Genomic DNA, 25,483 nt, shown 5'->3' with positions numbered 1-25,483 from the left:
CTTCAGGGATAATGGGTGCCCTATACAATAAAAGGAAGCAAGGCAACATTACGGGGCCGACACGACACACACTGCGAGTATGGTTTGAGGCACAACGGACACTGGGGTGGGACGATGTTGTCACACTGGCGACGCCATTATGGGATACAAAGCGACTTGGAATGCTGGGCAGGACAAAGGGATTTCGTAGCTGGGACCTCATAGGCATTTCCAAAGTGGGGGACTTGTGGTGGAGTGGTTGCCTTTGCTCATCTTCAGGCCACATATGGCATGGCCCAGACAGAATTCTTTCGCTACATACAGGTCAGGCATGCACTGCAGTCCCTAATACCACCAGATACAAGGCCCGAAGAGTCCTCCCCGCTGGAGGATCGGCTCCTAACGGTCCACCTCCACAAAAAGGCAATCTCACTGACATACAGGAAAATAGTCAATAACCGCAAAGACCCCACTGTAGCGCTGAAGGCTGCGTGGGAGCACGAACTGGGAGATATTTATGAGGCAGACTGGCGGGAGGCATTAGCATCCCCCAGAGAAGCTGCAATCCCATCACGACTGCGGCTAGTCCAATTGAAAATCCTACACCGCACATATTACACTAGGACACTTCTACACAAAAGACATCGAGCGGATACACCGCTCTGTCTTCGGCACTCCCAAGTCCGAGGTGTTGCCTGCTCAATATTTGGGAACCAACGGATCTAAATGCGATGGCTAAGGATTGGGTAACTTTGGGCATGACAATAGCCAAACATAACATTGCCCAGCTCTGGGGGGCCAGAAATAGTCCCACACTGGCTCAATGGTGCAAGGGCATGGTCATGGCAATGATGGCGGAAAAGTCAGTGCACGTCCATCGGGGGTGCCCGAAAAAATGGGAAAAGGTCTGTGGAGGTTGGAACAGCTACCGAGGCAATATATGTGAGCCCCCCTTGTTGGACGAATCGGAATCCGATGTCAGTATATCAACAGTTTAGGGTGGGCACACGCACAATAGGTATATGCAGAGGGGCTGCAAAGACACTAGAGATGGAACTAGGGGGTGTGCACTATGAGACGTTCGGTAATGATTATGTAGATACTGAAGCAATTGTGTTCGCATGTCATGTGAAGGAAATACTGATGTCACATGTTGGAAAAATGTTTAATAAAAAGTTTATTAAAAAAAAAAAAGCTATGCTGTTCCTCCGTCTGAGGTTGTTTTTGTCATAGATAGCAGCAAACTGACAGGTTTCCAGATGTCCTTAAGTGAAGTAGAGGATTCTGTAAATTAAACTGTTTGTGGTAAGGCACATGTCCCGAATGGTGTCCCGAATGATTTGATAAAAAGTAATACTGATTTTCGGGCTCCACTATTAACCACCGTTTTTAATAATCTTGCGTATTCTACTGGGCCTGCTACCTGGCCAACAACCATCACAGTACCCTTTGAGGAAAATAAAAATCTATGAGGCCTATGTGTCCCCATGTGCCCCCCCTAACGCTTATGTGCACATACATGTAACCTATGTATTTCCCCTCCATGGCCTTTCTATCATGATGCTTATGCTATAACGTGGCCTGCCATCATCCAGTCTCCCATGAGAGAAACGACAAATCTGTATTGAGGCCTACACGTTTTTCATCATGTTTTCCTGCATTTTCATGAAACCCATGTTTATGGCTCAGCCAGAGCCGAAAAGAGGTTTCAGGCCTCAGAACGCTCTGAAAGCTGCAGCTGCGTATCCTTGGCCTTGCACACTTGGGCCTCAGCCAAAGGGGCCCCGACCGAGGTGCCGAGACAGTATTGAGCACGGTTATCTGCTTACTCCTACTGAAACCACATTCCTGCCTGGAGAAGGAGGAATATAAACATGACCCATCTGCAAAGGAGAAAGCCTAGCCTTTCTGTCTCTTTTTGTGTGATTACAAAGCTCACGTCAGTGAAAAGCCCATAGCCCCCGTGCAACACCTCTGCAGTAAATGAAGTAAATGAAGAAATAGATGCCACATCGGCTTTTGGTGATGAGCAACCTATGTCACAAATCAGTCCCTGCTCCAGACATCAGATATCAGATAAAACAAGATGTGCTGGTCGTCCTGACACTGAAGGCCTCACTTCCAGACTTGTCCGGTTGCATAGCAACCCTCCCCACGTCAGTTACACGTCATGCTCGAGTTGAGCACAAGTAAGGCAAAGTTCCAGTACAATTCCAGCTGATCACGCAACCCCCTCCAGGTATCCACCCACCTATGACAAATTACCTATTATCATCAAGTGGACGCCCACATGGACGCCCACCTTCACGCCTACTTACACGCCCACATGCTCTTATCTCATTCTCTCTTGCTCTTTTGCTTACGTACAATTGAGAAATGTATATATACTGTACTCTGTGAATAATGTTTTGAGAATATTGAGAATACTTTTGAGTCCCTTCCAGATCCCTTGTGGTGATGGTAATATTCTCCCTTTGACTCGAGTTATTGGAATAAAGCCCTTTTTGAACCTGATACCACAGACTCAGCCTCTTGCTTTATGCATGATCTTATTAATATTCTGAAATTCTGAGAGCGTAATATTTTATTTACGACATAATGGCGCCCGAACAGTTCAATCTCTTTCCCCACACGCCGGAGATGACGGTCCAGTTTTGCCCCCTTCCATAGCCGTGACGGACTTCAAGCGCGCACGTCGCGGGTCTTCCCGCCAACTCCCTCAGGCCAACGAAGGGGACGGACTGCGACCAGGCATCTAGACGAGGCGGTGAGGAACGCAGATTGTCCTACCCAGAGCCCACCTGCGAGAGAGCTGTGTCCGAGGTATACAGAGGCCCACCAGATTCCGAAGTTCCGAAGTATCCACGTCACGAGTCGAGTCGAGTCCAGTCTGGTCTAGTCCAGTCCAGAGTTTCCGAGGCCTTCTGTTCCGTTCCGTGCTTCCCGGTGAGTACCGTTGCTGGGGACGCATCTAGACGTGCACATTGGTTTGTGCCGGTCAAGACGGGTTTGGGTACACAGACCTGGTCTGCACTGTTTTAGCAGTGTATCTGTACTGTTTAGCAGTACATCTAGTATTATGCAGTTAACTAGTTTTATTCTAATTATTATTGTTCGTTCTAAAATGTTTTAGTATGTTTTAAATGTCGTGGTATGAGTGATTGTTCGATCTTCATTACTGTGTTTATTGTATTAATTGTGTTCAAGTCCGAGTAAGAATCAAGTAGCAAGGTTTAAGATGCCGTTATTCTCAAAATTAAGACAGATAAAAACTAGAAAAGGAATACTCGAGGAAGCCGTTCCCATTCCACCTAGGGACACTCCAGGGTACTTTATGTACCATAAACATGGCCTAGATGCTGTATTATATCTCGATTTGTGGGTGGACTACACCAAGGATTTAGCAGAGAATCAGAGATGGCCCGCTGTTGGGACATGGGATGCAGATTGCATCATGAGAGTAGAAGAAGCATTATGGAAAAAGAAAGCCAGACAGTCACAGAAAAATGCCATTGAATTATGGCGTAAAGAATCGCATAGACGCACAGAGAAAGCGCTCAGAAAAGAAGAGAAAGGAGGGAGGATTCAGACAAAGCCCGAGAAAACGTATTAGTTGAGGAAGGTATCCGAGTAAAAGCAGAACAAGTAGACAGACAACGAAACACTCTTATGAAAGAGAAAATGTAGACCAGCTCGGAAGGATGCCATTGAGTTTTGGCGCAAGGAGTCACATAGGAGGACAGAGTAAGTGTTTCACGAAGCAGAGAGAAGTAGACTGGAGTCTGGAAAAGCCAAGGAAAAGATGTTACAGGAGGAAGTGGAGCAGGTAAAATGAGCGCAGGCTGACAGAGAAAGAAATACCGACGTTGCTGGTATTTATCCCGTCCTTTCAGAGGACCTAGCAAGAGTGGCCCAGTAGAAAGACCAGTTGGAGTGCCACCGCAAGTACCCCGATACATATGATAATGATATAGTAGCTCAAGTGTTCTTGAGCCTCCCGCCAAAAGATCAGCGCATGGCTGGTGTTTTCATGGTCCAACATTTGATTACGTTGTTAAAAGGGACTTGAGAGGGGTGTAGCTAGGGTAATAGCAACGCCTGTGATTTGATGACACCCCTAATGTACAAAGTGTTAACGAACAATAATTAGTGATCCATTAAGGGTTTAGCTTGAGAAAAAGAATTGTGGGTATTTCGAATTTGCAAATTGTTCAAGAATACAGGTTTGTGTTCTTGGTGGTCCAGTGAGCCAATGTGCTGGGTCAAGTCGGTAAGATTATGACCCCCTGAGTGCAAATTGTATGTACAAATAATTTTTAAATTGGGCGAATTATTGCAGTTTTTATGGAATTGAGTAGTCTTTTTGTCTTTGACAGCTTCAGAGTGAGGAGAAGGTGGGGGCTGTGTAGAGCAGAATGTGATACAGAAATCGGAGACAGATTCTGACCTTGTAGCCAGTGTAGGTGGGGGCCGGTGAGAGGAGCAGAACAAAGGCACTGCTTAGAAAGCTTCTCTGACATCGCATCTGTGTAATGCCTGCAGCCGGAGAGCCTTGGGGGCCAGGAGTAGGAAAAACAAAAAAGTTGGCTGGCAGCCCAGGCTCAGGCCGCGCTGAGGGGCTATTTTTAGCTTCTCTGATAAGACAGGGCAGCTGAGAAATGTAAGTCGAGAGAGATTCCCTTGTTCTATTCTGTGCAAAACCAGTGCCCCGAGGAAATGTCTATGGAGAAAATTTGTTTTATTTTTTAGCAAATGTTATATTGCTTCTGGCCAGAAAGTAAAATGTTGCTCTTGCTTGGAATTTTAAGGGCTATATGCCTATATAAAAACGATTTTCAAATTCAGACATTTTTGAATTGTGGCCACAAGCTGCCACCAGTTGCATTGGATAAATGATCCAGTGGTTACGGGTCTGTGAGGAAAGATGGGAGATGCATCTTCGACTAGGACATGAGGGTACATTGTGTACAAAGATGCATAGCTCATTTTTATAAAAAAAAGACAGGTTCGTGTGTTCTTCATTTTTGATTATTGTTGCTGATCCTGTGTGTCAGACTTGACACGGTGATTTCAGCTGACAGCTGGTCATCATTGGGATGACCCACTGTCAGATGGGGGTGTATAGGGCAGGTAAATCAGTTATTGATTATAAGCCTGACAAATTAAGCAGGCCAGAATGTTCGCCTCTGAGCTGTAGGTACAGAAATTGGGCGTCACTGCTCATTTATATATGTTAACGTAATTTGTCTATGCTTTCTGTGCTTGGTATACTGATGGCTTGGCATATGTATTTTATATATGTTTTGTTTTTGTGTTGTATTGACCAGTCTGTTTAGCGTTTAATACAAAGTTCTCCTGTGCAGTGCAGAGATGGTCGTGACGACGGCAATCTTTGCACAGCGCTTGGCTGGAACTTGTTCACAATTACTAAATTTCACAGACATGATATTACCATTATCATGCTGTCAAAATAGCAGACAACACGTTATCAGTGTATGTCTAATTGGTGTTGGAGATGAATGAAACAAAAGAAAAAGGCTATGCAAGACTAAAATATTTTTCACATAACTGCCTTTCTCTTATAGACAGGCAGCCTCGGTCATATGTTTCCAGATTGGACATTAAGGAACAATTATGATCTGTACACTCGCATCTTAACTCTTGAAGAGCATGTTTTAGATAAGGACTGCCACCCCAGAGTGACAAATGAGGCTCGGTATTTAGGGTAATGAGAGAATATCTGACAGGATTTCCTTTTTAAAGTTTGTTTTAGTAAGCTCATTCTTGTAAGTGGTGGCCCCAAAAGTTGACTTGTTTTTAAAATTAGGCTATTGGGTTTGGGTTTCTGAAGGGAGACGTTTGAATATGAAAGGCGAGAGATGCAGTTTATTGTATAGGTGGAAATTATTGCTGAATGACTGGTTTCTTTAGCAGATAAATTATTAATTATCAACATTAACAACTGTTCTTAAACTTGGTTTTCCGAATATTTAGGTAATTTAGCATTCCTATTAGGGCCTCCTAGCATTAATATTGACTTCAGGTTGGTGTAGGTTCACATAATAGGGACATTTGCATATGAGATGTCATTTGGCCAGCCTATGAGCTCACACAATGAAGTTTGTACATTTGCTGGAGGGATTTCTCTTGAATTTCAACTGCGCTGTGCATCTCCTATAATTTTGCTTACGCCTAGTTGCTACACGCAGGGTTTGATAGTGTTTGACAGCAGTGGAATCTGTTTCAGATTTCCTCCTGTCAAAAAGGGGGGAAGGAGGAGAATATTGGCTTTCTGCTGGCCCCTGAGGAGGTTCGCTTCCCGCTAGCCCCTTAGAAATTAAGCCCCTTAGAAATTAGCCCCCTTAGAAATTAAGCCGAGGAAATAGGTATGGTGCTTTCCCCTTTTTCTCATGTTTTATTGTGATCTTTCAGGGGAATTAGTTGTGGGCACCGGAACGTATTCAATTGATTTCTGGTTTTTCACAGCCCAAGACACAAAAGGAGGTACGTGCATTCATTGGCCTCACTTCATATTGCAGGCAGTGGATTCCCCAGTATGCTTACATAGCCAAGCCCCTAATACAGTTGACGACACAGGAGGCAGCTTCTACTAAAGTCCTCTCTTGGACACAAGAACACACTGTGGCATTTGAAGAATTAAAGAGAGCTTTATGTCAAGCACCAGTTTTAGCAAACCCTGATTACAACAAATCGTTTATGCTTTTTGTGACAGAGCGGGATGGAACAGCACTATCTGTCCTAACACAAGATCATGCAGGAAAACACAAGCCCTGTGCTTATTTTTCTAGTACATTAGACCCAGTAGCACAGGCTTTGCCTGCGTGCCTAAAATCAGTTGCAGCAACGGCCTTAGCCATAAGACAAAGTGACTCGATAGTGCTGGGCCACCCTCTGACAGTACAAGTACCACACGCAGTAGAGGTTCTCTTGAACCGGACACAAACACAACACCTGACTGTAGCTAGACTGACAGGCTATGAGCTAACGTTATTTCAACCACACATAGAGATCAGACGATGCAACATACTGAATCCCGCTACCCTTTTGCCCTCCAGTACAGAAAGCGTTTCACCACACGACTGTGTTGAAGTAATACATACCGTGACTAAACCAAGACAAGACTTGACAGACGTTGCACTCCCAGACCCCGACCTAACACTATAAGTTGACGGCTCATGCATGAGGACAGGGGCGGGAGAATTAGTGGCAGCATATGCAGTGACTACTGATACTGTAATAATAGAGACTAAAAGAATAGACATATTGTCAGCACAAGCAGCAGAGCTCATCGCCCTGACACAAGCGTGCATAAGAGCTAAGCACCTGAGAGTAAACATTTACACCGATTCTGTGGCGAGAAAGAGGTTTCTTGACCTCTCATGGGGCCAAGATACAGCATGGCCCCCTTATTCAAGTCCTACTGGAAGCAATACATTTACCAACAGCCATAGCTATCCTAAAATGTAAAGCACATACTAGAGCCACAGATACCATTTCCCAAGGCAATGATCTGGCAGACCGAACTGCTAAACAGACAGCTCAGACCCCACTAGACATGACAAAGTTACAGGTTCAATCAGTGTCCAACGCCATGACAGTTAGGGATCCTTCCAAGGATGTACAAGACATACAGACACATGCTACTATGGACGAATTAAAGAAATGGTCGGAACAAGGAGGGGTACTGACTGATCAGGGTTGGATGAATAAGGGCAAATCCACATGGTTTCTTCCTGATTCGATGGTACAAGTGATTATAAATACCGCACATAGTCCTGCACGCTTAGGAGAGAAAGCAATGATAGATAGCTTACAGAATATATGGTTCAACAAGCACCTGCGTGCAGCAGCGAAACAAAAGGTCAGAACATGTATGATCTGTTGCCAATTCAATCCAGGTAAAGGCATTCCGATGGAACAAGGTGGATTCCATCCACCTGACCACCCTTTTGAAGTGCTCCAAATGGATTATATCCAAATAAACAGATGTAGAGGTTACAAATATGTCCTGGTACTCATGAAGCAGGTGTCCCTTCTGTTAGGGTATACCTGGAAGTTCCATTGTGTGCGACATCCTGAAGCAGCAGGCCTTGTAGAAAGACATAATCAGACATTAAAAATAAAGCTAGCAAAGATTTGCGCAGACAAAGGTGTAGATTGGATGGTAGCCCTGCCGGTTGCCCTCTTTTACATGCAAATGATAGCCCATTCTAGAACAGGCTTATCTCCCTATGAAGTGGTCTTTGGTAGACCACCGAATATGTGGGGCACTCCAATGCCTAAAAAGATTACTGATGTTGATAGTAACGTGCTGACGGATTACCTGGCTTCCTTGATGTCTGCACTACTCTCTTGTTGTTCGCAGGTTGCTGCCGCCTTCCCTGACAACACCCAGGTCAAGGGACACTCCATCGCTGATCCGGAACTTTGATAGATCAAGCCCTCTTGAGCCGAGGTGGAAGACGCCGAAATTGGTGTTGCTAACCACAAGGACCGCCGTTAAAGTCGAGGGACGGAAAGGATGGATACATCATTGCAAACGTTACTTTGGGAATAACTGTACTTTCCAAAAGAACACTGACTGCTTGGACTTTGAGCCCCCTTTTCTAGAGGAGACTCCCCAGCAGGAGTTACACTTAGATCTAATAAGTCAGAACCCGTTTGATCAATTAAGTCCACTAGGTGGTGAAGCGGTTGAACATGTATTCTGGCTTGCATAAGATCTTGGACAATAACATTAAAAAAAAAGAGCAAGATAAGAAGCAAATACTGTAAAATATTACGTGGTAGATGTATAGTGACTGTGATTTTTCTATCTCTTCTGTGCATCACGATAATATGTATCAGCTTAATACTACATGCTATTTATTTTTTCCTCCTATTGCCTCACTCTTATACTCCTCCACTAATGATACCATAAAGCACACATTTAGTGATCTGCCATCCCATGAGTTATCATATCGACTTGCCTTACGCAGCAATACCTTTATTCAGATGCTGCACCATTCACATCAGGTTAGCAATGCTACAGACTGCTGGGTCTGTGGCCGACTTCCCCCGTATCAGAAGGTAAAGGGAGTCTTGCCTCTTTTTCCTTTTCCATTCTCCCATAATGGTTCTTGCGGAGCATGGTTTGCCTTAATGACATCCATCAACGGTGATGCCAAAGAATGTCAAGACAAGGAGTGTAGGGGCGAGTGGGTATGGGGTAACTTGAATAAAGTCATGAACAAAGCATGTTTCCCAGATGAAGAGGGACTTCCCCAAATGAAAGGTACAGATCTAGAAAATGAAGAGTATCTGCAAGGAAATGCGACCCTCGATTTTATAGTGTTGAACGTAAAGCCCCAACACATGTCAGGTCCGCCTTCAATTACTGTTCTGCCAGTGAAAGGGAACTTGTGTGTCAGAAAAGAAGGCTCAGTACATTTGGGGCACAGTGAGTGTGATACTATAATAGTATTCAAAGACAAAGGAAAGTCCTATTTCAGAGCATCACGACACACCTACTTTATTTGTGGCCAGACAGCCTATGTGCAGCTGCCCTTAGACTGGGGTGGGACGTACTACATATCATTTCTTTCATTCCTAATAACGCACCGTCTGTATACAAAACAATAACAAGGCTCCACAAGATTGCCCAAAGCATACATCAAAACCCAGGCACGTGGACTTGGTCCAGTTGGCTCTGGGGAGTAATATCGGCATGGGGATGGAAAGTGTTGACCGTCTGTGGGTTGATACTATTAATAATATTCAGTTGTTGCCTATGTCTGCAGTGTGGCCCGGCCATTTGTGGCCTGTGTGCTACTGCATGTGTTCCACATCCCCATTTACAGAGCATTGAAAATGGAAAAATAATGCTGCAAGAACAGATCGACTGTCTCATGAGAATAGACGTTACATAGGGGGTTCACTAGGGTACAAGGAGGGAATGAGGAAAATAAAAATCTATGAGGCCTATGTGTCCCCATGTGCCCCCCCCAACGCTTATGTGCACATACATGTAACCTATGTATTTCCCCTTCATGGCCTTTCTATCATGATGCTTATGCTATAACGTGGCCTGCCATCATCCAGTCTCCCATGAGAGAAACGACAAATCTGTATTGAGGCCTACACGTTTTTCATCATGTTTTCCTGCATTTTCATGAAGCCCATGTTTATGGCTCAGCCAGAGCCGAAAAGAGGTTTCAGGCCTCAGAACGCTCTGAAAGCTGCAGCTGCGTATCCTTGGCCTTGCACACTTGGGCCTCAGCCAAAGGGGCCCCGACCGAGGTGCCGAGACAGTATTGAGCACGGTTATCTGCTTACTCCTACTGAAACCACATTCCTGCCTGGAGAAGGAGGAATATAAACATGACCCATCTGCAAAGGAGAAAGCCTAGCCTTTCTGTCTCTTTTTGTGTGATTACAAAGCTCGCGTCAGTGAAAAGCCCATAGCCCCCGTGCAAGACCTCTGCAGTAAATGAAGTAAATGAAGAAATAGATGCCACATCGGCTTTTGGTGATGAGCAACCTATGTCACAAATCAGTCCCTGCTCCAGACATCAGATATCAGATAAAACAAGATGTGCTGGTCGTCCTGACACTGAAGGCCTCACTTCCAGACTTGTCCGGTTGCATAGCAACCCTCCCCACGTCAGTTACACGTCATGCTCGAGTTGAGCACAAGTAAGGCAAAGTTCCAGTACAATTCCAGCTGATCACGCAACCCCCTCCAGGTATCCACCCACCTATGACAAATTACCTATTATCATCAAGTGGACGCCCACATGGACGCCCACCTTCACGCCTACTTACACGCCCACATGCTCTTATCTCATTCTCTCTTGCTCTTTTGCTTACGTACAATTGAGAAATGTATATATACTGTACTCTGTGAATAATGTTTTGAGAATATTGAGAATACTTTTGAGTCCCTTCCAGATCCCTTGTGCTGATGGTAATATTCTCCCTTTGACTCGAGTTATTGGAATAAAGCCTCTTGCTTTATGCATGATCTTATTAATATTCTGAAATTCTGAGAGCGTAATATTTTATTTACGACACCTTATTTAAAAAAGGGGATCAGTCCGTTCCCGGATGTTATAGTCCCATTTCATTAATCGATTCTACAGCCAAAATTCTCGGGAGGGTAATCTACAACAGAATCGAGGAATGGACTCAAGTTGAGCCCGTTTTATATCCCGGCCAGTATAAGTTTAGGAATAAAGTTGGGACGGTTGAGCAAAGCTTAAATCGTAATCAGATTTTGGGCAAATATACTGTGGCCAAACAAACCCCTCTTTTCTTGACATTCATGGACTTGACTTCAGCATTTGACTGCGTTAATCATGCCAAATTATGGCAAATGCTTATTTCGTGAGGCTCGGATGTAACACTTGTACACTTTCTTGTATTTTTGTACAATGAGATGAAAGCTAGGGTCAGAATTAGTATGCAGGGAGAGTTTCTGGTGACACAGATATCTGCCGCTGTGTGAGATGGGGTGTGTGATGGCTCTCCTTATATTCATTCATTTTATACATTAATGAGCTTCACCCATTTTTCCTAGTATTACCCCCGACGTACCGGAAGTTGTTATCTACACTCCTTTATGTGGATGACGCAGTGCTTATGGGACATACACCAAAGGCTCTGCGCCTCCTGGTACTTGCCTTCATGGACTTTATGGCTGCATTGGATTTACGCACAAATTAAAAAACAAACACATCATTGCATCAGCTTCCCATTTTATCATCTGGTACCAATTGCATGATTAGCATAAGCGCTTTTTCTTCTTTAGGGTTACCTTTTCTGCCACAGGGTCGTAGACACCCAACTTCGTTCAACACAGAATAAAGCTGTCAAAGGCAATTGGTTCTTTCCAGTGGGGGTGGTCCTCTCATCCCTCTGTTACAGATATACAAGTCGCAATGCACCTCTATTGCTATATACGGCGGTAAAGTGTGGGGTATCTTGCAATGCAAGGCTATTCACCTCGAAGACAACCAGTTCTGTAGAAAACTTCTGTCTGTTCACATATCATCATCTCATTTCATTTGTCACAAAGAGCAGGGACCGCCCTACTTAGAAGACCATAGCTAAGCCCGGCCGACATTATTGTGGCTCACAATCTGGAGAAACGTGGAGGTTGCCCATACGAGAGGCATTATAATAGATTGCCTCTCATGTGATCGAGGTCTACAAATTTCCTGGTTGGCATATGTTATATCTGAATACTGTAAAATTGGCTTACAGTATGCTTAAGGATTCAGCATTCTGTAAAAATTTAAATAATAGGCGTGTTCAACAAGCACTTCATAATTATGAGTACTCTCGGAGATTAATGAAAGTAGAAGGTAAAACTGATATTTCCTTCTACCTTAGCTTGGTTACACCAGATTGCCCCACCAATTATTTTTGGTGTGCATGGGGCGCTGGAAATGCTCCATAATATTTCACTTTAGAACTGACACAGTAAAATATCTCATGTGCTATCCGTTGGGCTTAACAAATAATCTAGATGTTAGCCATGTTCTGGCGATGGAAAGCCAAGTCAATCAATGTTGCATTTTGCATTTATTTGTAAATTTTATGGAAGGTATAACAGACACTTTTTTATTCAGTTTTTTTAAATGAAACATCGTAACATCAGACACTGCAAGCCGGCTTTTAAACTGTTACAACAATTGTCAGATTATGAAGCTATTTTGCACATTGGTCCTTTTTAGGTCGAGCCTAAACAGTGCTTGCGCTGTAAGCGATCTGTTATCTTTACTTTGTGGGGTCTGACTCCTCAGACGCTTTGGATTGGCTTGAGTGTATGTCAGTTAAAAATCATAGCCTGCAAATGGCTACAGGTGGGTGCATGCCCCACCTTTTCTGAAAAGATTACTCCCATGGAGTATTGCCTCGGGAGCGAGTAGCAGCGCGCACGTAGTCCTTGCATACAGTGCAGCTGATGAGTGCTTGTTTGTCACTGGTTCCTATTCCCCTCACACCTGAGCACACACACGGTTTTCCTTCCCCCTCGCTCGCTCACTCTCAAATATGCCGTGGTTTATCGTTCCCTTTCACCAAACAATTATCTGCCCACACACCGACTCCAATCTATCGTTAAACCTATAACTCACTGGAATAGTTGATTTTTTTCTTCTTTCCTTTCTCTTTCCGCCCACCGCTTGGTTGCCCCTTCGGGCATGTTCTGATTACTGATGCCCGCAGCCGAGCAGCCGCTCCCTACTCATTGCCCCCCTCACCCCATGAATCAATCAATCAGTAGTTTGTTAAAGCGCAACTACTCACCCGTAAGGGTCTCAAGGCACTAGGGGTGGGGGGGCGCAGGTTCCATTCCATCAAGGAGGGGGTATCTCGAAGAGCCAGGGTTTGAGGTTCCTAGCGAAGATGGGGAGCGATGTTGTCTGTCTGAGGTGGAGCAGAAGGGTGTCCATGCTTTGGCCGCGTGGAAGGAGAAGGAGCTGCCTCCCGATCTGGTCTATCTGGTGCGGGGGACCACAGCGCAGGAGAGCTGGGCTGACCGTAGGGTCCTTTGGGGTGCATGGAATTTGAGTCGGCTGTTCAGGTATGCTGGTCCGGTGCCGTGGAGGGCCTTCTGTGCATGGATGAGTATCTTGAAGGTGATTTTCGCCTCGACGGGGAGCCAGTGGAGTGCGCGCAGGTGCTGGGAGTTGTGGCAGTGTTTTGGCAGGTTGAGGACCAGTCTTGCGGCGGCGTTTCTGGATGTTCTATAGCTTGCGGGTGAAGTTTTTGTTTATTCCGGCGTAGAGTGCGTTGCCGTAGTCGAGTCTGCTGGTGACCAAGGAGTGAGTGACGGTCTTTCTGTGTTTGAGGGGGATCCATTTGAAGGTCTTACGAAGGAGGCAGAGGGTGTGGAAGCAGTAAGACAAGACGGAGTTGATCTGGCGTTACATTTTCAGTTCGGAGTCCAGGATGATTCCCAGGTTGCGTGCGTGGTCAGTAGGGGTTGGCGGGTTTCCGAGGGCGGGAGGCCACCAGGTGTCGCTCCAGGCGTCGGAACTTCTGCTGATGTAAGAGATTACAAATTATGTCTTGGATCATTGGTGTAAGTGGGTTAGGTGGTTCGATGTACAGTAGTGAATGAACCTCATCCACTTAGTGGCAAACCAGGTGCGCCTGGTGGGTCAAAAAGCTTTCTTCAGTATGTTCATAAACTATTGAAGCAAGTACAAGGTAGCCAAACTCTAGGTCGTCAGGAGCAAGATTGCTAGGTTGAGCTGCCTGGGCTCCTGGTGTCTGACTCTGCTTTGGTTCTGTGTGTGAAGATCCGGTTCGTTGGAAACCTCATGTGTAACAGTGGATATTTCTAGAAGGGTTAAAAACCATGGTTGTCTGGCCCATGTGGGAGTCACCAGGATGAGGTTGAGGAATGAATGCTGTAGTCTCCTGACCACGTACAGTAGACATAAGACAGGAGGAAAAGCATGTGGAAAGATCCCTGACAGGTTCACCCACAGAGATTTGCTCATGGACTGGGATGTAGAAACCTGGAGGCAAAGTTTAAGCATTTTGCCTTTTTGCAAGTGGCGAAGATGTCTATATGTGGGACACCTCCACTGACAAAAGTACGGAAGTAAGACTTGTGGGTGGTTTCCAACTCATGAACTTGTTGCTGCTCCCTGCTGAGCAGGTCTGCAAGGTCCTTGTCCACCTCTGGGAGGTCCTTCGGTAGGAGATGCACTTAGTGGTGGATCGCCCAATGGCAAATTTGATGTGCCAGTCCTGACAGCAGCAAAGAGTGTGTGCCCCCTTGACCTTAAAGATTAAACATGATGGTAATGTTCGTACCAGGACTACCTTGCCCTAAATACCTTGGAGAAAGGCTTCTAGGTCCAGCTGTATGGCTAAAGGTTCTAGATTCTTTATGTGTGGAGACCCTCCTGATGAGATGGCCACAGGCCTTGGACTGTCATGTCACCTAGAAGCGCCCCCACCCACAAATGATGTGTCTGTGATGATGGGCACCTGCGGAATTGGGTCTGCGAAGAGCCTGCCCGCAACAGATTGTTGCTGTTCCACCACTGAAGAGAGGCACTCCAGAAGTGGACTCATATGAAGCTTTGTGTGAGGGATTATGTTTATACAGGAGGCCATCATACCTAGGATGAGCATCACTGGTCGAATTGTGGGAGGACGGAATGGCTGAAAAAGAGGCAACATCCTCTAAAATTTCACCAACCTTTGATCTCTTGGGTGGGTGGTTACTGTGACTATGTTTAGTACAGACCCCAGAAAGTGTTGGGTCAGGAGAGGCTGAAGATGAGACTTGGTGGCAATTACTGTAAAGCCCAAGGTGTGGAACAGGAAGATGGCAGCTCGGGTGTGGGATAGGCACTCCTCTCTGCTTGCACCTAATCAGCCAGTTATCTTTGTAGGGGGAGGCATGATCTCCATTCCCACTACCGCCACCCCCGATTGAGGAAGGTGGCTACCACTACTAAGCATTTGGTGAAAAAAACCTTGGGGCTGTGGTGACTCTCACGGGTAACACTTTGAATTGGTAGTGCTGACCACATACCATAAAGTGTAGGTGGTACCAAGGAGTTGGATGGAAGGGGATGTGAAAGTAGGTGTCTGAACATTTTTAGAGAGGTTGTACCTGTTGAAAGGCCAGAGATTGAGGACTAGCCTGAGGAAGTGACCCTTCTTAGGAGTGAGGAAGTTGTGGGAGTAGACGTCTTTGCCTATTGTTGGGGGGAGCACTGGCTCTAAGGCCCCTTTGAGAATGAGCACCTGGACCTCCTCTTGTAGATTGATCAGGTGTTCAGGGCTGAAGGAGTGTGTGTGGGGGGTGGGAGGTTTGGTGGGGTTGAGGTGAGCTCAAGGCTGTAGCCATGCTAGCTAATAGATAGAACTCAGCGGTTTGTGGTGATTTTCTATCAGCAAGGAAGAAATCATTTCAGCCTCTCTCCGAAAGATGAAGTGTGATCAGGGAATCGCGGAGCAGGGCAGTCTTTGAAGGTAGAGGCTCCCCTGGACTTGCTGCCTCTGCCTTGACCCTTGGAGTTATTACTCTGAAAGGTGCCCCATGTGTACCTACCTCCTTTCTGGTGTTAGTCCTGTTACTATCATTGATAAAATAATGGTGAGTCGGGCTGGTAGTTTTTGACCCACCCTTTGCCTGCTTCCTTCAAAGAAGCCTCTGGTTTGTTGTATTTGAAGGGCACCCGCAGCCTTAGTGGTATCAAGATCCTTCTTTATTTTTTCTACCATCTCATCAGATTGCAGGTCGAAGATTTGTTCTCCATCAAAAGGAAGGTTGATGAGTGTTGTTGGACATCTAGCTTAAATCCAGAGATACACAGGAAGTAGTGGCAATGGAGGATAACAGAAGTGTTTACCACTCTGACAGTTGTATCTTCTGAGTCTCATGCACACCACATAGTGGTATTAAATATGGCTTTCCCCTCTGACATGATCTCTTGCCTTCATTTCTTCCGATTGAGCCCTGTGGCATTGGGACAGGAGACCCACAGAATTGTTACTGAGCCAGTGTGTGGTGGCACCCTTTTCCCAGCCACATTGATGCCCTTACTCTCCTTATCATTATCAGGAAGGGGAGCAGCACCTGTGGCTTGGGCTGCCGCTCTCTTACAGGTGATGGAGACCACCTGGGAACCTGGGGGGACATGGCTTATATCGTATAGGAGATCAGATGGTGCATTTTTAAAAGTTGTTCTCAATTCTAAGTGTTACCATCCTTGATTTCACAGGCTACATGAAAAATTCAGAGGCAGACTTGGCCATTCCTGTTAACTAAGGGAGAAACTGGAGGGAGCGTTCAATTCTCAACAGTGTCTCCACCAGGAAATAGTCATACTAAGGTGTAATATGCATATCTACCTTTTGGTGGGCTGCTGCTTGCTGCCTAAAGACGCTCTAACAGGCACATACTACAGGTAAGGGTTCCACATGCTCTCCACACCATAGGCTTGGGATGGGGGTAAACAAGCGTCCCGAAGCTCTCTGCTGGGCGAACAGGTACTAGGGCTTTCTGAGTCACAGTAACATTCCAGTTATCCTTGAGAGGAAATTACAGGAAGTGAGGGAGGAGGAGATGGTGGAGGAGAAGGTGGAGGAGGAGTAGGAGGGGTGGAAGGACTGGCATCCTTGTTGTTTTGTCTTTTTGGCAGGAGCATGTTGTAGAGGAGTGTTCGGTTGTGAAGAGTCCTTAAAGGTGAGTCTCTGCTTTTAAGGCAAAATCTATCCATAGGTGGTACAGATCTTGCCAGTGTGGTGATGGATGATAATATGGCACTTTCTGTCATCGATGGTCTTGGGGCCCACACTGATTTAGACGGTGCCCCGGCTTGGATGGAGTTGTTTGCTTTGACGTTTTGGCCCTGATGTGTGGCCTTAGAGTCGAAGGCTGATGGGGGGTCAAAACGTTTGGCTGGATACCATTTCGGCTCTGACACCTTGCCTCAGTGCCAACCAGGAAGGGAAGCAACGGATCCCGGGAACCCTAGTTCAGCATCAAATGTGTTGAGACCGGGAGCAACATCAATACACATCAGAACCCAATGGCAGCGAAAAACAATCTAACAATGGGGTCGTGCCCATGCGCGTTCACTACTAGAGGAGAAGTTACCGATACCACGTGACTCAAAAGAATTCCTCAAAGAAAACCAACTTGCAACAGTCTGAGTTGAGCACTAGATGGCAGGAGTATGCAGAGCATGTATAACTATGGTCACACATGCTGAAAACATATTTTCTTACTTTGAATATCTTGTGGGACCGTGCATAACATGCATAAGGTTGGTCTGTCTTTTTATAAACAGGATCTTTCAGTTCTGGTTTTCTTTGACAACCAATGGACAGCTGACAGGTTAACAGGCTTGCCAGCAAAGGAAATTCCTCCATCCCCAAAATCAGTACAGCCTTGCCCTAGAACCACAAAGCAAGATGTGATATGGTACCTTGCAGTCTAGAATCGTGACCACCCACACTTCAGGAAGCAAGAGGAAGCCATACTGTTTGGCTTGTTATATTGTCACATCCTCTGGAAAATCCTACATCATGAGCCAGTATATGGGCTTAAAAATTCTTCAGCACATACTTCCTCCTTGGTTGATTCTCTAGAGTGCCCTCCTCATCTCCTTACTCCCCTAATCTTGTAGCAGACACCTTGTAGGTTACTGAAATAGAGGGGAAACACTCCTTGTCTTCCTTGTGTTTCTCCCTCCAAACATGTCAATAACATCAGCTCAATTTTACACGTGTTGTGTTGAGATACTGCTGGTGAGACCTATGTTGTGTAATTCTTTTTAGATGGAGGAGATGCTTTGTCTTCTCTTAATTAATAAAAAGATCTACTTCTTTTTGCTTGCACATTTTGTCAGTCAACTGGACATTTGGAGAAGAGACACTGCGTTGATAGCTCTGCCTGCCAACATGGAATGGCTGCAAGTTCTATGCTTCTTATTACCCAACCAGCAGCTGCCATGTTTGCCAGGCACTTCTTCTGGCATAGGGCTCTGCTAGGACAACCCATGCTTCAACTTTAAGTTTTACAACCATCTCTACTCAGTGCCAGTACTGAAATTCTAACTCCAACAGCCAGAATGCCAGAGCCATGATACTCTCGACCTACCTCTCAGCTTCATGGGGAAGAGGAGAGCACCTACATCACTCCCCTGAATCCCCTTCCATGCTTACTAAGGAACATTACAATAAAAATTGGATGCAATGCTCAGCCATATCTTTAAAGTGCCTTACCATCTGGAAGTACAATTTTCATTTCTGAATGCTTGCTTTGAACAGATGTAATTTTATCTGCCTTGTTGGTAGAGATTTTGACTCTCTACAATAAAGTATGCTATCTGCTCTAGAGCGACACTCTACCTTGCCTGGTAATGACTGGTGTATAAAAGAGCATCTTTGGGTAATAGGTACATTGCTGAAACTTGCAAGTAAATAGGACTACCAAGCAAGTCCACCTGAAAGAAGGGTGGGTGGGTTAGGTCTTGTGGGGGATAGGCTCTGGAGCTTTTTCTGGTAGTTGTTTTGAGTTCTTGGTTTATTATTTGCAATCATAGTATACTAAATACGCATGCTATTAGTGAACTTGCCTGTCAGAAGTATTTCCAAGAGCAAGTTCTTAACAAACCAAAACATATGCAATTAGAGCTGACGTCAGTGGAAAGTTCCAAAATATCTGCAATGACTAGTTAGACCTCAAAGGTCACTTGCAACAAACAAGAGATCGAGGTATCCCTCAAACCGCCCGCTCCTCCCAGTCGGATATGATTGCAACACTTTTGAGCAAGTGCTGCTTTCAGTTGCAGCCACGTTGTGTGTTACATTTTTCAAGAGACTTCTGTGTAGTGCTACCAAACTATTGTTTTCTTACCGGTGATAGGTTGGCTTCCATATCTGTCAGACCCCAGTCATTCACTGAAAGATTTGGATTAAAGACCTGTCGAAAATGAGAAAATGTATTAATTTTTATTATGAAGAAACATTGCATGGGCAATATAATCAATTCATATATTTTTTCACAATTGCCCATCTTCAAGAAATCTTTTTGGAAATGAAAAGGCCAGTAATCTGCACATTTCAAATGGAAACGTTGACAAAATGGCGGCTTGACCAGCGACTGTAAATTTCTGGCAGATATATCAAAACCAGAGCACTTGCTCAGGTATAAATGCTTACTAAGTTGACAAATGTGGCAGTGCTTAATTTGAGCCGGTGCTTTCCGGTGCTCAGCACCGGCACTTAAATGATTTCCGGTGTTCGGCACTGGCACCTAATTGTCAACACGATATTTAGAACAGCCTACCACAAGGTGGCGCTTCTCATCTAATTTTGAGATGAGCAGAACGACTGTTGTTTAGGAATATAATAGACATTTAAAATTGCTCATACCTACCTCCCCAGCCGTTCCTTTAGCTTTGGGGACCTGGAATAATCTGAGCTGTCGCATTTACACGTGCGAGTGATGGTTAGTAGTTGTTTTTGTAGCAATGACAAGGGCGATGGGTGGTGCACGCTGCAGTGGCCTCCTGGTCAGAGCCCCGGCACTTAATATTTTACAAATTAAGCACTGGTGAGTACTGTACCAAATGTGTCAAATTTGTCAGGTCACTTCTCCCTTTCAACTCATGAAAATTCAATATATTACAACAGCACAATACTTAAGATAAATGGAGGAACGGGAACCAATATGGAGGAATTCAGGAAGATGCACCAGTTTTGTTTCAGGCAACATTTCAGGTACATTTTTAACACCCTAGTGCTAAGTTATAGGTCTGTTAACTTGTTCCGTGAGTAAATGCCTAAAAACTGAGAATCACACACCAGTCTGACAAGGCATGAGGTGGTTTAATGAGAAACCTAATTTCACCTTCTAGGAAGCCACTCTAGGTTGCAAGTTAAGTTATTTCCTGGAAAGCCGTTCCATACCATCAGTCTGGCAGCAATAAATTCATAGATATGAACGCTTGGAAGTGACTCTGGGTGACGAATTCCATCATTTTATCAGAATATTTCTGAATCGCATACTAGACAACATCACTAGCGGCCAGTGTGTTGATAGAGGGGCAGGGTGGGGGAAAAGGAGGGGATGGGGCGACATGGACAGATGAGACAAATAAAAAAAAAAATTTAAATGTACCTGCCGCATCCCGCATCACCAGGGGCGGCTCCTCCGTAATAGCGGAGGAGCGTCGGCCCAATCATCAGAGCCAGTCAAATAAAATAATAATGAAACAACATAATTGTATTTTTCTTTGACTGGATTTGACATGCGTGAAGGGCGGGGCCGGGACGGGCTATGACAGGCAGGTAGTGGCACTTAGAAATGCGCATGTATGTTTGGCCAGCTGTCCTAGGCCGGCCAAACATATATGCGTACTTCTATTTCACCACCCCTGCTGTGAACGCGGCTGTGTTCACAGCTGGGTTGGAGAAATGCCTCAGGCTCATAGGCAGTGTCTGGGCAGCAGAACAGGCCACTCAGACCAATCCAGACACTGCTCTCCCAGCAGAGCAGCGTCTGGATTGGCTGAGCAGCCCCTGACTTCCCAGAGACTGCTGGGAGAGCTCCGAGGCGGGAGGCGGCCGTCGGCGTAGGAGGCTGCAGGGAAAAATGTACGTTTAAAAAAAAGTATTATTTTCCCACCCACCTGTCTTTCCCCCGCTCTCCCCCCACCCTCGTGTTGTAGCGGCCACGACTGCACATCGCGCCCCTTTCTTCTGCAGGCACAGACTCCCACAGCGCAGTGCGACCAATCTTGATGCTGTTTTCATGCTGCTGAAAGCAGCATCAGGATTGGCCTGAGCGCCAAAGATTTGCACTCCCAGTTATGCTGAAAGCCTGTGCTTGCTCTCTCCAACACGGCAACGCAGGTTGGTTGTAGAGAGCTTCAGTGCGCATGACGGTTTGGCCAGCCTGAGACGGCCGGCCAAACTGTCATGCGCACTGAGTAGCACTGCAACCACTCCTCCACCAGCCTGTCGTCACCCTGGCCCCGTCCCCCAAGCATCGGCTCCAAGAGAAAAAAATTAAATGATTATTATTGTTTTATTTCTCATTTTTTGGGCTGCTGGCAGGTGGTGCAATGCTTCATGTATTCAGTTTAGCTTCAGTCATCTTTGGATGTCAGGTACAATTCAGGTCCTCAACTCATTCAAATACTTTGTATCAGCCCGTCTGAGCCATTGCATCTTTGAAGTGTCTTTCACATTATATTTTACCCAAAAGGACTACTCTTCAGTGATACATTTTGAATTAGTGATTGGAAAAGTAATGCATCTCTAGCAAGTCATATAAAATGTGTGTGGTGTTCCAAGCTCTACTTTCCAAATATTTCAAATGGATTGATGATAGAAACCACACCATCCATTCCTTTGGCTCGGCGCACTCACATCTTCGAAATAGATTATTTGTGAGCATTAATGACAGCTGGCTGTAAGGTAATAACACCACTGTGTGAGCCAAACGCAGGGTTTCATGAGTTTATAATGAATCCTGAACCTTGAAAGAATTTCATGCAAAAAAGAAGCCAGAAATGGAAAAATTGAGTAACCTCAAAGACATTGACAAACGAGACCAAGCCCCTCTGTACAAATACAAGTCAAATGACAAACTACATGTCAAATGACGACTCCTTCAATCTAGTGAAGCACTTCAATTAATGAGATTGCCAGCATTGTGGACAATGTATCCCTTAGCACATCAAAAGTCAAAAGATCCAAGAAAACAATAAATGACTACAATGGTGACAAGCAAGGTGGGAAAACCCTAGGAGAGTCTGAAAGTCTTTGTAGAAAATCTCCCACATTCTCCCTCCTCCTAAAAAGCATACAAGCAACTTATAAACAGTGCTCATCCTTCCAAAAACTTAAACTTTGGATACTAAAAAACCCAAACAAACTATTCCAGATCATACAAAAACAGTCCACAGAGTCCAATTCATATGCACTAATAGTACCCCAATGCAGCCTTCCACTTATCAAAACAAATCAAGGCAATCAATAAAGAAGTATCCAAACGTATACCCTGTATAACAAGGACAGTTATAGCTTCACCAAGAAAAACCTCTCAATAACCAGAAGTGACTTCACTCCCATTAGCTTAGACACAATAAAGAAAGTATTTGCTAATGCTAACCCTTCAAATTTCTTCAGACACACCCTGTCAGACGTAGACAAGGAACACTCCAATAACCTCCTCCATTATGATTACAAATCATAGATCATACTCCTCCTTTTCATAACAATTCTAAGGATGACCTGAAAGTGCTGGGAAACTAAAGACTCATCAAAGGCTTCTCCTTCCTCTACAATAGTCGGGAACCTAACTAGAAGAGTTCACTAATTCCACATGCCTCCTAAGTGGCTTTCATTTAAAGTACCACTATCGCTAGATCACCAAAACCTCCATCCTTGAAAATGTGGATAACATTATATTGAGAGAAGGAAACTTCCACCCCAGAACCTCTTCAGCCTCTCTTTGGCACTGCTTGATAGGGGAATCCTCCATGAAATCCCTAGTAATAGAATGGGTATTGAAGGTATAGTGCTCAGATCCTAAATATGAAAAAGATCAAAATACATCCATATGGGCAATTCTTATTCTAACCATTTAAAATCCCATATGGAGTCCCTAAAGGATCCATTGTCATCTCATAGTTTTAATTTTTTATGTGGAACTGCTAGGTGAGGTGTTAACAAATCAGATAATCTCTTTTCTCAAATAATCTGATAACATGTTGCCTAGCTATACATCAACATTGGATGCTTAAACAGCCTCATGGTCTTAAACTACCCTCTAAAGAAATTCAAAACAGGATGAAATATATGAACTTTAAGCTGAACCCGCAGAAGACAGACTTTCGCCTACTCTCCCAAAAGAAATGTTAGGAAATACTCAGAGACTGGAGACACCAACTTAAAGCCATGGACATGTAACCAGAAACCTTCACCTCAAATTAATTCCCTAGTTTCAAACTTGACAATTACTCCATCACATTCTCCAAGTCAGCTAAACCATCTGGGTATTCTCATGCCTTTCCTTTATTTCATTTTTGTATAGAGTTACTTGGAGCAGGGTATTGCAAAAGCCTCTAAACGTCAGAAAACTATGCACCTTATACATTTCAAATATCACTCTTGCCATAAACCTGTTTTTATGTATATTCCAATTCATGACCTGGTGCTGGATTCTGCTCAAAGTATAAGGAATCAGTGTTATTGAGTAGCGATTATTTTTAATAACATGTACTGCTAAGGCTTATTGTTTGGACCAGCTTTGTTGCGTTGTGCTGGCTCAGTTGGCTATGTCCCTTGTGGATAGAAAGGGACAGCTCTTCAATCACCTTTCAAATTTGAACACTTTTGTTAGAAGTACAGTCTTTGGCTGTCTTAAATCTGTCATTGTTTGTTTGGATAATGAATGTGTAGTAAATAGACGAGATCGAACTTAGATAACAGCAAGTCTTTATTTCATCAACTCCCACGGGCACGCCGCTTGCCAGAGGCTTCACAGTAAATCATCTACCAACTGCCATAACTGTCAAGACACCGCGTCATCGCGGACAGCGCGAGACACAGAATGTACGCCTCGCGCTCTAGCAGCGCGAGGCAGAGCCGGCCACTACATATCTCCTTTTCTTAGAAATAAGAGGAGCAGAGAGAGAGCAGCGATGAAGAGAGAAAGGACAAGGAAGAACGAATGCACGAAAGAAAGAAAGAAGGAAAGAAAGAGAGTAAGAGAGAAAGAGAGAGAGAGAGAGAGAGAGAGAGAGAGAGAGAGAGAGAGAGAGAGAGAGAGAGAAAAAAATGGAGAAAAAAATGCAGGAGAAACACCACAGTGGAAAAGAAAAACACCGAACGTCATTGACGGAATCTAACAGGAACATTAACTGTTCTGGTACTCCTCCTGACAGTGGCGTGGCTGGGAGAAGAATTCGGGACATCAAGTTTACCGTGAGAGAGCCTAAGAGAGGCCTCACTTCTCGACATAGGATACTTGACATCATTGGGCATATTTTTAACTTTCGCCACCTTGTTACTATTCCACCAGTCTTTACCATTGACTCGAACAGCATTACCACACACTTTATCCACCACCACAATTTCCCCATACTTGGCTTCTCCTTTCCTTACAAAACCTGGTTTCTTTATTCTGATCCTGTCTCCCACAGTAAATTCTCTGATCTTAACACGCTTTCTTTCATCAAAGTACTCCTTTTGTTTGACCTGGACCTCCGCAGACTTGGACCTCACTTTCGCATCCATCTCTTGGGGAGAAGAATATGATTTATTCCATTTAGACATCCAAGCCGGCCTAAACTCGGTACATGGTTTCCTACCTCTCAGTAGTTCAAAGGGGGACACCCCTGTAGACGAATGGGGAGTGGTTCTATAGAACCACAACATTGTCCTGACACTATGGGGCACATCTTTGTGGTGGGCGAGAGCCCATTTGACACAATCACCTATGACTCTATTAAGTCTCTCTACCAAACCGTTGGTTTGAGGATGATAGAGAGAACTACGGTGATGAATGATGGCAGATTCTCTAAGAAACTCTTGTACCTCAGACGATACAAATTGTACCCCGTTATCTGAGATTAAAGTTTGGGGAAACCCTTCTCTCATAAATGTTCCCCTTAAGAAGTCAATGATTTCTTGGGAATCAACCTTAGAGACAAACTTGGCCTCGGGCCTCTTAGTGTAATAGTCCACCATGACAATGGCGAATTTACACTGTTGGGGAAGGCTGTGAAAGGGTCCTAGAACATCTATGCCAAGTTTTTCCCACGGGCCACCCGGGAGGGGAATAGGAGTGAGGGGAGGACTACTAGTGTGAAGACTTTTGTCACTTGACGAACACACGGTGCACTCTTGCACCATTTCCTCAATATCTCTATCCATTTTGGGCCACCAAAAGTACTCCCTTACTCTACGCTTGGTTAATGTGGCACCAAGGTGCCCCTCATGTGCTTTG

The 25,483-nt window shown here is 44.9% G+C and overlaps 1 protein-coding gene across 1 annotated transcript in view; it reads right to left on the bottom strand.

The window, feature by feature from the left end:
- The window catches only part of HSF4 (heat shock transcription factor 4), a 463,098-nt gene that overhangs the window by 48,493 nt on the left and 389,122 nt on the right, over window positions 1-25,483 (bottom strand). The window contains exon 10 of the mRNA XM_085639409.1: window positions 19,379-19,444. Coding sequence (XP_085495535.1) covers window positions 19,379-19,444 — 66 coding nt within the window. The remainder of the gene's footprint in view (window positions 1-19,378; window positions 19,445-25,483) is intronic.

This window comes from Triturus cristatus, chromosome 12, assembly GCF_964204655.1.
Source record: "Triturus cristatus chromosome 12, aTriCri1.1, whole genome shotgun sequence".
In the NCBI taxonomy this organism is placed as follows: Eukaryota; Metazoa; Chordata; class Amphibia; order Caudata; family Salamandridae; genus Triturus; species Triturus cristatus.
This window is presented reverse-complemented; position numbering and strand designations above follow the sequence as displayed.